Source organism: Microtus oregoni, unplaced genomic scaffold, assembly GCF_018167655.1.
Source record: "Microtus oregoni isolate MIOR12 unplaced genomic scaffold, Mior012 000052F_004, whole genome shotgun sequence".
In the NCBI taxonomy this organism is placed as follows: Eukaryota; Metazoa; Chordata; class Mammalia; order Rodentia; family Cricetidae; genus Microtus; species Microtus oregoni.
This window is the reverse complement of record NW_024543816.1, coordinates 314,727-331,974: the sequence shown is the minus strand read 5'-3', so window position 1 is coordinate 331,974 and position 17,248 is coordinate 314,727. Positions and strand designations below refer to the sequence as shown.

General features: G+C 37.3%; 1 protein-coding gene across 1 annotated transcript in view; it reads left to right on the top strand.

Annotated features, from left to right (window-relative positions):
• LOC121437399 (hypoxanthine-guanine phosphoribosyltransferase) overlaps nucleotides 1-16,644 on the top strand; it is a 36,915-nt gene extending 20,271 nt beyond the window's left edge. The window contains exons 4-9 of the mRNA XM_041637280.1: nucleotides 1,473-1,538; nucleotides 6,493-6,510; nucleotides 11,317-11,399; nucleotides 14,855-14,901; nucleotides 15,068-15,144; nucleotides 16,014-16,644. Coding sequence (XP_041493214.1) covers nucleotides 1,473-1,538; nucleotides 6,493-6,510; nucleotides 11,317-11,399; nucleotides 14,855-14,901; nucleotides 15,068-15,144; nucleotides 16,014-16,061 — 339 coding nt within the window. The 3' untranslated portion in view covers nucleotides 16,062-16,644. The remainder of the gene's footprint in view (nucleotides 1-1,472; nucleotides 1,539-6,492; nucleotides 6,511-11,316; nucleotides 11,400-14,854; nucleotides 14,902-15,067; nucleotides 15,145-16,013) is intronic.
• Nucleotides 16,645-17,248: the final 604 nt, after the last annotated feature.

Below are 17,248 nucleotides of genomic sequence, written 5' to 3'. Positions count from 1 at the left end.
ACTTGCTCTGTAGGCCAGGCTGTCCTCAAACTCATAGAGATCTGCTTGCCTCTGCCTTCCAAGTGCTGGGATTAAAGGCGTACACCACTACCTCTGGGCTCTAGTAGTACTTCGTAAACTTTAAAAAAGGATGCATTTGTCTTTATGTGTATGTGTGAATGCCAGTGTATGTATTTGTGCCCTATGTGCATGCCTGATGCTTTTGAGGCTAGAAGTGGGGATCAGATCACCTGAAACTGGAGTAATAGGCAATTGTGAGCTGCCATGTGGGGTCTGGGAACTGAACCCAGGTCCATTGCAAGATCAGCAAGTGTTTTTAACTGATGAGCAATCTCTTCAGTCCCATTTGGTGGGTTCTTATTTTGAAGTGTAATATGAATAAGGAAGATTCTTTATAGAACTTTTCAGTTGGAGTTCATAACTAGTTTTTTGCTCTTTCTAAGAATGCAAGGAAAAATACCTTCCTACATTTTCTTCCATTCCACTTATAGTTTTATTTTTTACATTTAGATTTTAATCCATCTGGAATTTATTTTATGTATGGCATGAGGTAGGGATCATGCTTTATTTTTTTCTCAAATGAATAAGTAATTGATCAAACAACATTTGTTGAATAATTCATCTTTTAATTACTGACTCAAAATACCATCTTTGTCATATACTAAATTGTCATATGTTTTTGGGTCTGTTTCTGGATTTTACTTGGTTCCTTTAACTTTTTGTCAACCACTGTGTTGGTTGACACAAGGTAATCGCTGTAGCTTTATAGTACTCATTACTGTCCCAGTAGAACAAGGCCAGGCTCTTTTATTCATCTGTTTTCATTCAGTTTTTTGTCTTGATTCCAGCACATCCAAATTATAGTTATTCTCACCAGCTATAGTGAGTGTTAAGTGCTCTCCTTTGAACCCCCTATAAGGGTTTCTGCTAATTTCTATGAGAGCAGAAAGTGAGAACCTAAGAAGTATGTTACAACAGACTAGTTTATACCTGGTTTCTCAGTTCTGAAGATGACTTGGATATGGGCTGGACTTTTAGGGGGTACCCTCAAGGTTGGATGTGACCCAGACCAACTCCTTATGTGACTCACAAGAATGTTAGAGGACCAGAAGCAGACACCTGCCATGCTAATAAAATGTCCTTTGTGACCTGAGAAGTGCCTGATTGATGATGAGTAGCTATAATATCCCACTCAGAAATGCATGTACTCTATTTTTAGGACTCTTCAGAACATCAAAAATCAGTAATGGTCAATTAGGATTTTTAATTTTTACTAATCTATATGTGCAATTTACATAGTCATTCATTTCTAGAAACCTAATTCTTATAATTCATTTAATTTAGAATACCATAATGTTGTGGCCACTAGATAGCTAACTTCTTAAATCTTGTAGTTTACATAAGATAATTTGAGAAGTTTGTATGTACACAAGAATATGCCTATAAATGATTCAGATTTTTTTTTAATTTAGAATGACCAGTCAACAGGTGACATAAAAGTTATTGGTGGAGATGATCTCTCAACTTTAACTGGAAAGGTATGTATCTTGAAGGGGGAAGGGAAGAATCTTTTTTTATACCAAGAATCAATTAAATTAATAACTGTACTGTCAATCACACACTCAAAGGTACTTTATTAGTATAAGATAAGCAAGTGTTGCTTAACTCTTGGAAATATCCCCTGGACTGTATAGCCAAATGATTGCAGAAGCTTACATTAATCCCAAAAATCCATATTGCTAATTTTTTCTGTAATACTTCTTTGGAAATCTAATTTCGGATCCTTCAGAAAATACATATAGGGAGAAAGAGAAAGGCAATCTTCTTCTTCTTTGGGTTTTTTTTTTTTTTTTTTTGAGATAGGGTTTCTCTGTAGCTTTGGAGCCTGTCCTGGAACTAGCTCTTGTAGACCAGGCTGGCCTCAAACTCACAGAGATCTGCCTGCCTCTGCCTCCCGAGTGCTGGGATTAAAGGCTTGCACCACCATTGCTGGACCAAAAGGCAGTCTTTAAAAAAATATTCACAGGGGCTGGAGAGATGGCTCAGAGGTTAAGAGCATTACCTGCTCTTCCAAAGGTCCTGAGTTCAATTCCCAGTAACCACATGGTGGCTCACAACCATCTGTAATGGGGTCTGGTGTTTTCTGCTGGCCGGCAGGCATACACACAGACAGAATATTGTATACATAATAATTAATTAATTAATTAAAAATATTCACATGTAGTTTTATTTTTAAGGTGTGTGTGTAGTGTCTGCCAGTATGCAAGCTTGTACGTGCACACAGAAACCAGAAGAAGGTGTTAGATTTGTCAGAGCTGTAATTACAGGCATTTGCAGGATACCCTGCTTGTTACATGGGTGCTGGGATCTTAGCTCCAGTCCTTATGATTGTGCGTCAAGCACTCTTCACATTCTTAACCACTGAACTATTCCTCTAGCCCCTACTTATATCTTTAAAGGAAATAAAATCAGTATTGTATGGTGTCTGAAAGTGTGAGTTGTGGAATCTGATAGTGTTGATCAAAAATCTGCCTTGGCATTTTGTAACTCTGTGACCTTGGGGAGGTTGTTTAACCCTATGCACCTCAGAAGCAGGTAGAGCTAAAATGTTAGTGGTAGCTATCTCAGAGTTAAAAGGATTAAGTAATATAATATTAGTAGAGCTATTACAGCAGTTTCTGGTAAATAAATATTTTAACATTGGTTTATTTCTATGTGTGTGTGAGAGGTACATGAATGTGTGGAGGTCAGAGGACAACTTATAGGAGTCAGTTCTCTGCTTTCAGCATGTAGGTTCAGGGAATTGTGTTCACATTATGAGACAGACTCGGCACCAAGTGCCTTTTGTTTTATTGAGACAGTCTCACTTTGTAGCCCATACCATCCTGACATCTCATATGTAAGCCATGCTGGTCTTGAACTCGTGGTGATCCTTCTGCCTCAGCCTCCCAAGGGCTGGGATTGCAAGCATGAATTGCTATACTGGATTGAATATGTTTTCTAAACTGCTAGTTATTGTTTACTTTTAGACACCATTCCATGTATAAATGTATTACTTTAGTAAATTTCACAGTAATCTGGTGAGGGAAGTTATTCCCAGTCTGCAGATCAGGAAATTAAGCAATAGAGTTACAGTTTGAAAAGTTACTTGGGATTACAAGATGAAAACTGTCTCACAATCTCAGAGTCACACAACAAAGAAGTAGAAGAGCTTGAATGCAGACACCAAAGCTCTTCCTTTAGCTCTTAGATTTTAGTACTCTCTGTTTACTTCATTGAAAATCTGTAGAGGAACTTTAGCATAAAACACTTGTGAAATTCTATAGTTCTGTCCTGTATTGGGGTCATGCCAAACTAATTCTGCCATCAGTGGTGTTTGGAAACTTCAGAGGAGAAATTGTAATCTGTTGGTTCTTTTTCTATCCTGTCCATTTGGTGTACAACTTGCAGACCTCCTCCCGTTTCATCGTGCTTTGTCCATATTTAGAAGCCATTCGAAACCTGCACTTCTATAATCAGTTTTCAGTGCTGGAAGGGGCCTAGCCTTCAAGGCCTGTGTGATTTAGTTTGACCTTGTCTTTTTCACCTAATGGCTCTGCCCCACTACAGAGCTCCATGATCTTAAACAGATCTTTGCTTCTAAAATAACTTTTTATGACAGTCACAGTAGATTCTGTTTATTGTATAAAAAAAATCAAGGAATAAAAATTAAGCGGAGTTAAATCTTGGTGATGAGATTATGGGTTTATTTGAAATTTTTTCTTTTACAGAAATTTATGTGTGTGCAAGTACAGATACATGTAAATAGTTTCACATTAATTTATAGTTGAGGATATTTGCTTTAGATCTAAAATCTACCTTTATTCTAATCATTCCTCTTATGCTTGTCTTTGTTGACTACTTTAGGTAAGTTGTTTGACTCCTGAGCATCATTGTTTTCATTATTAAGTAGACATGTAGCAACTTGACATAAAATAAACTCTCAGTGGTAGCAATTCTCAGTTTCTGTATGGCGCAATAATCTAGAATTGTATTGATTGGACAAATTTTTGATCTTTCTGGACTTTGTTGATTTGTATAAGCTCTCTTATGTTAAAATCTATAGTTAGGGTCCAGCAAGATGTCTTGGTGCAGGAAGACACTTGCCACTTAGCCTGATGACCTGGGTTAAATAGCTCTGACCTCCACATTCGAGCTGTTACAACTTCCCTAATGAAGCATAAAATAAATGTAAAGAATTAAAATATGTACTTACGACTCAACCACGGGTATTTAGTATTAGACACAAGATTAGAATTCAGTAATTCAGTCTCTGTCCCAGAAGCCCATGCTGTTTACCAGTCTATAATTCTATAATACTGCAGCAGCTATCACTGCTGCTGTGAACCACTTATTGATGGGACTGGTATCTTTCAAATGTTCAAGGTAGGGAACTAGGGAAGCAATTTCTAATTCATGAGTTAACTATATATTCAGTTTTGCTAAAGACTTGCATCTTATGTTTATTATTTCATGTAATCCTCATAGTTGCCCTGTAAGAGAGTCATCATACCCTTTCCATATAGAAGGATGTTGATGTTTAGTCACTATTAGGTGACAGAACCACAATTTGAATAAATCAATGTAATTCATTTGCTCTGTACTCTGTGCCTCTAGATTACCCCAAATTTTTAATGTCTGTTTTATTTTCTATGCATATCCTGAGCTTTACTTTAAAGTGACCTTTTTGTTGTTTATAGAATAGGTTGCAGTTGTGAATTGCTTTCCAGAAGTTCTGGGCTAACCTTGCTTGATTCTATTCTTAGACTCACTCATGCAGGACTGTGAGATCCTGCCTTCTATGATAAACTGCTTTGAGACATGGACATATTAGAAGTTTTTCTTGGTTACAATTTACTTTTAATGCATAAGCTATGATTCTCCAAACTTTGATTTTCATACCCAGTCACAAAACAGTTTTTCAAGGATTTACCCACAGCATATGTATTTGTAAATTATGTATGAGTTTAGGTAGTAATTTATGTTGTAAAGTACTTAACACTGTAGGTTAAATAAGATGAAGTATGTCTGTAGTTACTTTTCTATTGCTTTGAAGACCCACCATGACCAAGGCAACTTATAAAAGAAAACATTTAATTGGGAGCATGGTTACAGTTTCAGAGGGTGTGTCTATGAGCATCCTAGGCATGGGGTGGGAACGTGGTGACATGCTGACAGCATAGCACTGGAGCACTAACTGAGAGCTTGTATTTTATCTGCAAATTGGATGCAGAGAATACTAAAGACTGGGGCTGGCGTGGACTTTTGAAACATCAGGGCCCACTCCCAGTGACATACACCCGCCAACAAGGCCACACTGACTAATCTTTCCCAAAGCAGTTCCAGCAGCTAGGGACGAAACATTCAAATGTAAGAGCCTACATGGGGCATTCTCATTCAAACCACCACAAGGTGAAAAGGTCAAATTTTCATGAAACCCAGTAGATATTATATATTCTACCTTGATAACCACTGGCTTAGAATAATATAGAGGACATTAAAATTCTAATGTTATGGTTGTTTGACAGAGTGCATTGAGAGCTGTAGATGAACAGTATAGAATAAATCTGTGCAGTGAATATTGTAGGCTTGTGAAATGCTGCCTTGTTCTTTCAACTAGCATAAACACAGAAAGTGGCGTGAGTGAGGACCCAGTAGACTAACATTCAGTAGACTAAAACAGGAATGTTGCTGCCAGTTTGAGGCCAGAGTTGGCTACATAATGAGTTCTAGGCCAGCCTGGGCTACAGAATAAAAGGAAAGAATAACATAACTATGTTTTTATTATGAGGTCTATATAAATTCTAAGTAAACTGAAAATACATTAATATACTGATTTAAAACAATGTAGCTATTCAAATAAATCTTAGCATAGTGTAAGAAACACAGTTTGAGGCCAGAGTTGACTACATAATTAGTTCCAGGCCCATTGGAATGGGTTTAGGGGTTTATGTTGGTATTTTTCCTTAGTGTAGTCCCTCAGATATGTGTGCAACCATTCTAGTTTTAGCTTGATGTGAAAATAAAATGCTAATTGCATTTTCAGTTATGTTAAATACCTGATTTTGGGAGGCATTTGTACAGATTACAGTTCTTGGAATATTAGAGTCAAGATACATAAATGACCAGCTGGTTCAGGTTTTTCAGTTTACATGTGGGACACTGAGATCCAGAGAAATTTCACAAGTTGTCAAAGATCTTGTGTTAGGGATTAAAAGCTTTTTTTTTTTTTTTATAAAAAATGAACATATGGGTCAAATATTCTTTATGAATGATTTAATATTAAGAACATCTAAGTTCTAATAGCACACTTGTTTCAAGTAGGATTCAGTATAATCAAATAATTATAAGCAAGAGTTTGGGTAATTTCTTAGAGTTTGTTATCTGATTTCACTGATAATTGGAAATATATCTTACTTCATATACTAACTTTCATTTCTCTTTTTCTTCTAGAATGTCTTGATTGTTGAAGTAAGTTCTGCATTTACTTTTAATATACTGTTTAAAATTTTCTAAATTAGCATGTATCGTAATAAAGGTAAGCAAGGGATAAAAATCTTTTTGTTTTAATGGGGGACTTGTGGGTTTTTTTTTTTTTTTTGGATTTTTTGAGACAGGTTTCTCCGTAGCTTTTGGTTCCTGTCCTGGAACTAGCTCTTGTAGACCAGGCTGGCCTCGAACTCACAGAGATCCGCCTGTCTCTGCCTCCTGAGTGCTGGGATTAAAGGCGTGCGCCACCACCACCCGGCTGGGACTTGTGTTTTCTAATGACAGAGAAGTCATGTACAGTATGACATGCCTGGAATCGCACATACTCAGGAGGCTCTTGAATTCTGCTTAGGTTAGCCTGGGTTACATAATAAATTTGAAACCAGAGAGTCCTTGTTTTTTTTTTTTAATATTTATTTATTATGTATACAATAGTCTATCTGTGTGTATGCCGAAGGCCAGAAGAGGGCACCAGATCTCATTACAGATGGTTGTGAGCCACCATGTGGTTGCTGGGAATTGAACTCAGGACCTTTGGAAGAGCAGGCAATGCTCTTAACCACTGAGCCATCTCTCCAGCCCCAAGTCCTTGTTTTTAAAAACAACAAAATAACAACAAAAGCACAAACAAAAAAGGATAAGTGATGTTATTTGCTGCTCATGAAAAAGTTACACACTTTCTATTGGTTTTGATTTTTTTTTAAAAAGTAGCTATAACTATATAGAGGGGTATGTGTATATATGTGATTTACTATCCTACATTTTATTTTATGAAACATAAGATTCTTATTTCATCTTAAATAATGAGTATCAAATATTCTTATAAAATATTTATAGTTCATGTGTTATTTTCTGTTTGCTATTATGTCCTTGAGTATTTTGTATATAGTATCAGTAAAGTTTATCCAGTGCTCACTTTGCCAGTTAACTACTGTAAATGATGTAGAAACAAGCACAGGAAGGGCAAACAGATTACCAAGTTACCAGGTAGTGAGTGAAGACTCAAACCATCACTTTCTGAAGCCCATTGCTTTTCAGTGTGATCCCTAAAAACCAAAAGCATCAGCCAAAAACATACTGATGAAAACCAGCGAGCTTTTCTTGAGCAAACCTTGAGCTGATTCTGATGCATGCTAAGCTTTAAGAACCATCGATTTACTCAGCAGTCACTTTCTTATTAAGACCTTCTTTGCCTATCCTACATAAAATCTTACATTTCCATGTCAGCTTCCTATCCCTTTCAATACTTTTTTACTTACCATTGTCTAACAGCCTACACACATACCCCTTTATTTTTTGTGGCCTTCCTATTTCATATCTGTCTGCCTTACTGAACTCTATACCTGTTGGTGATCATCCTTCTACCTTGACGCTAATCCTCAATTCTTCAGTAAACATTTTAATAGGTTTTCCCATGTGGTTTCAGAATACATAACTAACCTTGTTTCCATTATTTTTCATTTTCTTTATACTTTCTACATTTTCCAGAACATTTTTCTATCATTTTTCTGCCCCTAGTTGCTTATTCATTTTTGTAATCTCTTTGTTTCTTTCTGCTTTTTGTAATACTTATTTTTGTGCATGTGTTTTGAATGTCTTGAGTATATATGCATGTATGTGCAAGTATGCATGCCTGTGCACAGATACAGAGACCAGAGAGGATGTGTGCCCTTTCTGTTGCACTGTCTATTCATTTGAGACAGGGTCTCTCTCTGAATCTGGGGCTCGCATTTTCTTACATCTGCTAGAAGCCAGCAAACTCCAGCAATCCTCCCACCTCTTGCCTTCTCAGACCTGGGTTGCATCTGGGAGCAAGATGCCTGGTTTTTATGTGAGTACTGAGATCCAAACTCCAGTCCTCATGATTACACAGCTAGTATACTTAACCACTGAACCACCTCTCCAGCATGTATTTTGTTTTTTAACAAAGGAAATTTTATTTCTTTGTTTTTACGTGTGGTGCTAGGAATCAAACCCAGAGCATGCTAAGCAAATGTTCTACCACTAGGCTTCACCCTCAGTTCTTTGTTTTGTTTTTTGTTTGTTTGTTTGAAAAAGAGGTAGCTAAATAGCCCAGGCTAGACTCTTAACTCCTATCTGCCTGCCTGCACCTCCCAAGTCAAGTGCTGTGATTATAGGCATCTACCATCATCTTCATCCCTTCACTCCCTCTCTTTCCCTTATTCCATCTCTGCTCCCCTCTTCCCTCTATCCTTCCTTCTATCCTTCCTTCTTTCCTTCAGCAGGATCTTGTTGTACAGTTCAAGATGGCTTTTTTTCTTTTATGACACTAGGTCTTAGTGTAGCCTCATCTGGACTGGGTCTCACAGTGTGGACCAGGATGACTTGCCTCTGCCTTCTGAATGCTACCATTACAGTTGTGTGCCACCATACTTGGCCTCCAAGCTGGCTTTTAACCCATTGTGCAACCTGTGCTGACTTTGGACTCATGCTTCTCAGATGATAGAATTACAGGTGTATACTACCATTGTTCAATTAGTAATTCTTTTCTAAATTTTTTCTTTAGTTTTTTATTTTTATTTTTTTATTTTTTATTTAGTTCTTTGAGAATTTAGTGCAATGCATTTTGATTATGTTCACTCCCTCTTCCCACTCCTCCCAGATGTCCTCCCTTTTCTATCTACCCAACTTTTTGTGTCTTTTTTTAAAAATCCAAGAGTGCTGCTCTTGGATGTGTGGCCTTCACCAGAGAGTGGTCAACCCACCAGGAGCCATGTCCTTAAAGAAAACTGACTCTCCTCTCACAGCAGCTATCAGTTGCTAATAGTTCTTTCACTGAAGGCGAGACATGATGCCCACCTCCTCTCTCCACACTGTGATTTTGTCTGGCCTGACCCTGCACAGGTTTGGTATATGCTTTCTCAACTGTGATAAGTACAACTAACTGCTATACTGTGTCAGAAAACATTGTTTCCTTGTACTTATCCACCACTTTTGTCTTTTCTTTAATGAAAAATGTTTGTTGCCAGGCGGTGGTGGTACATACCTTTAATTCCCAGCACTTGGGAGACAGAGGCAGATGGATTTCTGTGAGTTCGAGGCCTGCTTGGTCTATTAGAGCTAGTTCCAGGACAGCTGGGGCTGTTACACAGAGAAACCCTGTCTCGAAAAACCAAAACCAAAAAACCAAGAAAACAAAAACAAAACAACAGCAAAAGTTTGTTGCCAAGTGGTAATGGCACAAGTCTTTAATCCCAGCACTTGGAAGGCAGAGGCAGGCAGGTGGATCTCCATGAGTTCAAGGCCAGCCCGGACTACAAATTAAGTTCCAAGGTAGAGAAACCTACACAGAATACCCTTATCTTGAAAAAAAAGTTTGCATGGTACCACATTATGCTCATGGAGGTCAGAAGACAACTGTGTATAATAGGTTCTCTCCTTCTACCTTTTACGTGGAAACTGGGGGTTGAATTTAGATCACTAGACTTACATGGCAAATGACTTTCCCCACCAAGCCATCTTAATGGCCCTTACTTATTTTTTTAAGCACTATAAAAACATCTTCATTTCCCTACAGAGAAAATCAGTCCCCTTAGCCTTCATTTCTTATTTCTTCCTTTACCATCTCCACTTTCTAAGATTTGTCTATTGAGGACTTAACATATAAATGAAATTACATAGTAATTGCACTTTGTGTCTGGCTTCTTTCACTTATTTTCTTATTTTTTTAAGGTAGGGTCTCACTCTGTAGCCCTGGCTGTCCTGAAACTAGCTATGTAGACCAAGCTGGTTTTGAACCATAGCAGGTGTGTACACACACACCGCACAAATAAAAATATACTCAGGATTATATAGCTCCATAAGTTCCTTGTGTGAATGTCCAAATGAGGGACAGTTTCATGTCCTACTACATAGACTTCTCCTAGCATGACAGCTCACTTCTTCGAAATCAGCAGGAGAATTCTCTTTTTAGCCTGCTGAAATTATTCTATATCTTGTTACATTCATGGATCCCGATCACCTCCAAGAGGGAAAAGTTCTTCCAGTGTGTACTCCAGGGGCCAGTAATTTTGGTGCCCATCAATATTCTGCCCGCCTTACCATAGAATATTCATTTTCGCAAGTCTCTAATCCTGATATTTCTTGTGGTTCACGTTGCTTTATGGATTTTTATTTGTTTTCTGATACTGTTTTTTAAATAGTACTCAAGATCTGTGGCTCTGCAGATCTTAAACAGATGCTTTACCCCTGATAAAGTCATTTTATATAGTAAAATTTAGTAATTTGGATGCCTTAAAACATAATACAAAACACCTTTTCTCCCAGTATCAGAATTTTGGATGAAAGAGTCCCTATCTTGAAATTACAAAGAAAAAAATCAATATACTTTTACAGAATTGTGCATGGTGATTTATGCCTGTCATCCTTGCTATCAGGAGTCTAAAGCAGGAGGATCTTGAGTTTAAGGCCACCAACATGAGCCATATAGCTAGACTAGACCCTGTGTGAAAAACAACAGAAATATTTGTGTATGTGTGCTGTGTTTACTTGTAACTATTTTAAGTCATTGTTTTTTACCTTGCTACACCTGTGCAATCTAGTTCTTGGACTAACATTCCCACTACTTGCTGCGAGCCAGATGGTTACAACTTCCAGACTATCTCTTTGTGTGAATTGTTAGGTTTTTTTTGTATGTGCTGAAAAAATGATGCCATTGTGCCATGGAATAACAGAACATTGGGGCTCTAATATTTTGTGTTTGTATAATGACTAATTTTAAAATTGTGCTGGTTTTATTTATCATTAATTGTCTCTTCTTTTTGAAAGGATATAATTGACACTGGTAAAACAATGCAGACTTTGCTTTCCTTGGTCAAGCAGTACAACCCCAAAATGGTTAAGGTCGCAAGGTATGTATGACATTTTAAAGTAGAATGTTTTCTTCATTTGGAGCACTGAGTAGTTGCTTCTTTGTAAGGAGAAATGCTTTCAGCTCTCATTTTATCATTAAAAAGTAATGTGATCTTAAAACTTAGATAGCATCCTTTGTAATTTTATTGTGTTTTAATAAAGCCCTTCATTATAGTCAACTCCTTGTCTAATACAGTAGATATAAGGCCTTGGTTTCAGAACCACCACAGACACTAAGCTCCCTAGATATTCAAGTCCTTCATGAGAAAAATGTCAGAAGGACTGGTGAGATGGCTCAGTGGGTGAAGTCAACTACTGCCAAGCCTGATAACCTGAGTTTAAACCGTAGGACCCACATGGTGAAAGGAGAGAGCTGACTCCTAAAAATTTTCCTCTGACATCCATGTATATACCACGACACATGACCCCAACCCACATACAAATAAATAAATGTAATTTAATTTTTGAATGTCAAGAGTGTGTGCACAGAACCTATGCATATTTTCCCATATACTTTAATACATGTTACAGTGTTAGTTAATGTCATATAAATAATTATGCTGAATCATGTAGGGAAATATTTATGTTTTTAGTATAGTTAGAATGTGTGTGTTTGTGTGTGTGTGTGTTATGTGCAGTGTATAGGTGAGTACACACGTGCACATACGCAAAGTCCAGAGCAGGACTGGATATCTTCCTCTGTTGCCTGAGACAGGGTCTCTAGCTGAGCTGTAAGTTCAAAGTTTTAGCAATGCAGGCTGTTTGGTGGGTGAGCTTTTGAATCTATCTCTAACCTCACAGCTCTGGGGTCACAAACACATACAGCCATGGCCAGCTTTTCAGGTGAATACCGGAGGCAAACTTGAGTGCCTGTGGCTTGCAGACCAACTTGATACACAGTTTTTAGATACAGAACTCTCACACATATGTAGAATCAAGTAACAGTTGGTTTGCAGTATGTTATTTATGTCAAACTTGTGCTCAGTAGCATGAGAGGATCTAGAGTCACCTTGTGAAATGGAAACCAGTGATACCAAAGGTGATACCCACAAGGGGTGGGCCCTGAACATCTGGATCTCCTGGAGTCGAGTGATGGATAAGGCATTCTGTTTTGTGTCATTGAAATTTTACAATGCCTACTTCTTTTTCTGAAGCAGTACCACATCTTCCTTGCTATATACCTGGATGTTTGATTTTTGCTTTTATAGTTCTTTCTGTTTTTATCCTTAGTTATAATTTGATCCTATAGCACTTGTTATATCCACTTTACAGACGAGAATGTTGAAGCATTGGGAATTGCCCACAGACACAGAGCTAATAAGCTGTAGGGAGATGATTTGAATACAGGGAACCTGCTCAGTTGATGCTTCTGTTATTTTAAGTTAGATTTTGTTGTTGCTAAAAGTAACATATTTATTTTGTTGCTGTTACATTTTGCTTTGTTTTTACTTTTACAATTTCATTTTGATTTAAAAAATCTTGGACTAATCTGTGGTTTTTGTGTAGAAGAAAGTTCATGTCTTTTTTCTTTTTTCCCCTGATTGATTGATTGTTTCTTAAAATTTTTTAATTACACTTACTTATTGTGGCAGAGATGTGGGCATGTGGCACATGTACTTCTGTAGGTCAGAGAACAGCCTGGGGAGTTGATTCTCTCTACCTTGTTAGTCCTGGGTGGTGGTGGGATACAGTTGGCAGACTTGGCAACAATAGTCTTATCCACTGAGCCATCTCTGGGGACCAAGTAACTGGCTTTTACAAAGTCTTTTTAAAGGATCAAATTATCTGAGTAAAGTCTTTGAATCTCTATAATTCTAATAAAGCCTATTAAGGAGTTTATGTTCATGAACTTTTCTGATAGATGGTGGAAATGAACCTCAGTGAGATTTTGTTTTGCTGGAGGTGAGATGTGCTCATAGAATACTTAGGTAATTTTTTTGGATAATGTAGTTGTCTTTGTTTTTTCCCAAAATAAAAATTAGAAAGTTGTTACGTGATATGAATATAAGATAGTATGGCCACTCTAGAAAAGTTTCTTTAAAAACTGTACACGTGCTGGCTGGTAGTGGTGCATGCCTTTAATCCCAGCACTCGGAGGCAGAGGCAGGTGGATCTCAGTGAGTTCAAGGCCAGCCTAGGCTATAAGAGCTGGCTCTAGGATGGTCTCCAAAGCTACAGAGAAACCCTGTTTCGAAAAACCAAAAAAAAAAAAAGAAGAAGAAGAAAAAGAAAAGAAAGAAAGAAAAAACCTGCACACGTAACTACTAGAAGGCCTTACAGTTTGTGCTGAGTGCTTATCCCTGAGAAGGGAAAATACATGTTGATAGCCAGGTATGGTGGTTCACCCCTGTGATCCCAGCATTTGGAAAGCGGAGGCAGGAGGATCACATTGAATTTGAGACACACAGCCTGAGCTTTCATGTCTGTCTCGTACTACCCTACTCAAATTTGTACATATGAATGTTCATAACATCATTTTGTGATAGCCCAGAATTAGAAGCAACAAAACTTTAATAAAACTGTAGTACACCTATACCATCAAATCAGCAGTAAAGAGGAACTATTGATATACAACAGTCCAGATGACTCTTACTGGAGCTGTACACTCTAAGCAGTACATAAAGCAGGCATTTTGCTCTGTTTAAACTGCTTGCTTACCTGCTCCTGTTTCAACATACCTAAAATCCCCTATTTTTCAAGGGTATTATAATAAGACACCCCCCCAGAAGCAAAGTAATAAAACTGTATGATTCTACTTATATAACCTACTTTGAAATGGCAGAGTCATACAGATGAGAACAGATTAGGGGTTGCCAGGGGTTAAGGGAATATAGGAGGTAGCTTTGCATGATTCAAAGTATCTTGATTATGGTGGTGATTAGATAAATTCACGTGTGATTAAAATTGCCTGAACTACACAGAAAGAGATGAATTTATATAAAATTGGTGAAATCTGCACGCAGTCACTTAGTTCATCAGTGTCTGTGTCTTGGTTTGATAATCAAGTCTCTGGGTTCAGTCTCCACTGGGGGGGGATAAAAGGTTTTTTAAACGCATTTGTTTCATAGGCTAAAGTTCCTGTTTGTGAGCCAGTTATTAAAAGTCTTGATGAAAGAGCATTTCTTACCCATGCCCTTTAAAGTTTAGGGGTTGTATTTCAAGGATTCTGGATCTGGATCCCTTATCTTTTCATCTTTGCTTATTGGCACCCCCGCCCATTCATCCTCCTCAGTAGCTGTGTTTCAACGGACAAGTGAGTGTTAGTATTCTGCTCTTAGAAACATCTTGCCAGTTTCCAGGTAGAGATCAGTCAGGTCCTTGTCTTTCATGTGAACTCTCCATTTCTGTCTTCCTAACCATATTCTAAATGTAGGCGGTACTACTTAAGAACACTTTTCTTTTGTAATGCTCTGTTGTCTTTCCATATCTCACATGTAATATTTGTAATTAACAGCTTGCTGGTGAAAAGGACCTCTCGAAGTGTTGGGTATAGGCCAGACTGTAAGTAGATGCTCTTTGGTCAGTCATTTTTCCATCTTATAACTGAAAAATTGTGAAATGTCTTAGAATTACTTTAGAGAACATGTGTAAAAAAGGCATATTTTCAAGTATTAGATTTGAAAATGCTATTTTTTCGTATCTAATTAGTAACTGTGATTCTTTACAGTTGTTGGATTTGAAATTCCTGACAAGTTTGTTGTTGGATATGCCCTTGACTATAATGAGCACTTCAGGGATTTGAATGTAAGTAATGCTTCTTTTTTTTTTACTCACTCTCATTTTTCAAAAACCCACATAAAAATTTAGGAAAGGGAAGAATTTTTTTCTCCCAGCATCTTGTAATTTGACCAGACTGCTGGTTCCCATTAGTCACAAAGCTGTATGTAGTCAAGTGCAGACGTCCTTAGAACAGGAACGTGGCCAGGTTAGGGTGACACTTCTTGCTGGCTGAAATAGCTGAACAGCTTTAATATACAATAACTGTCTCACTGTTACATGATAAAGATGGTCATAAGTGAGAAATAACAATTCTATTTAAATCTTGTAATTGACTCTACTTTAGATACCTGCTTCCCACTCTGGAGGCAAGAGCCCCTTAGGTGAGTTTATGAACATGGTCCAGGAATAGTTAAGACTACATGGATAGATAGCATTATCTAAAATGCGGGTTTTATTTAATCTTTTTAAAATTACTTACCCTGAACCCTATTTTTTGGGGAGGGGTTCTTTGAGACAGGGTTTCTCTGTATAGCTCTTACTGTCCTGGAACTCCTTCTATAGATCAGGCTGGCCTCAAACTCACAGAGATCCACCTGCCTCTGCCTCTCCAGTGCTGGGATTAAAGGCATGTGCCACCACCTGGCTACACTGGCCCCATTTTGATATGCCTTCAATGCTCAGCTTTATATGTTTTTCAAAGTTATATAGTAAGAAAGAAAAAAATCACACTAATGGAACATATTTCTGCTTTGTTTTCAAAATGTGTTCTCTTCAAGTTACTGTTCCAAATTACCTTGTTTGGTAGGAACCCAGACAATGTAGTAGTATTCTCTAATGCTGTTCTTGCCTCTCCAGAATACATTTTTCTAATATGAATTTCTTTTATTTTATAGCATGTTTGTGTCATTAGTGAAACTGGAAAAGCGAAATACAAAGCCTAAGACAAGAGTTCAAGTCGAAATCTGCAAAACATAGGAGTCCCATTGATGTTGCCAGTCAAATTTAGCAAGCATTCTAGTTCTGCGGCTATCTGCTTAGGAAAACTTTTTGCATGAACCTTATAAGAATTTTATGGTTTTTTTTATTTTTAGAAATGTCAGTTGCTGCATTCTTGAAGTTTTTATTTGCACTATGAACCTATAGGCCAACTATTGGTTCTCTTTGGTAGATTGTCACTTACCTTGTGAACAAAATAAATCTCTTAAATTACCACTATTAAATAGGACTCAGATTGTATGTGTAAGAAGCATTTAAAGAGAAAGATATATTAGTTTTTTAATTGGTATTTTAGTTTTTATATATTCAGGAAAGAAAGATGTGGTTGAATATTGTTAACTATACCACCATGTGTTTAGAACAGTCTGAAGCACTCAGTTTCATGTCAGTAACCATCTAAGAAGTTTTGCTCAGTAGAATAAACGTATGTTTCAGAAGTGTTGACTGTATTTTCCCACTTGGATTAGTTTAGTGAATCGTTGTCAACAGTTTCTTTTAAATGCAAATAAATAAATAAATTCTAAAAAATTACCGCTTTTTGAGTTCTTTAATGTAAAAGTTCTTAAACTAAGGTCTGTCTCTTATAGAGCTCTACGTGCATATCATTTCCCTATAAATTAACTTGATACAGTTTTCCATTGGTTACCTTTTCCTTAAGTTTTAGTAGCTAATGTAACTGTAATCCTCACTGAATATTGCAAGTAATGATTATCTGGTAGAATGGTTTGGTAGATTTAGGGAAGCTCCTACCTTCTTGAGATTGTAAATTACAGACACTCAGTACTATTTACTACACTTTCCTCTGTTAAAAGAATACGGCTCTTGGATTTCTGAGAGGTTGTTCAGACTGCAATTTGACCTACAAGTTTGTTTTCAGACATGTCCTGTTACCTTCTTTGTGTAGATAAAGCTTTATTAACCAAAGAACAATAACAATAAAACATTGTTTTGATTTTTGGGAGTAAGAGAAATATTTTAAGCCCCAAGTGCTATTTGCTTTTCTGCTGTAGTGAGATATGAAGTAGGGAGCTTTAAATACCAAGTAAGAACTTGCTGCGATCAAACTGGTGGGATGGATCAGCAGGTAAAGGCTTGCAGGACCACCTGCATGGTAGAAGGAGAGGGCGCCTGC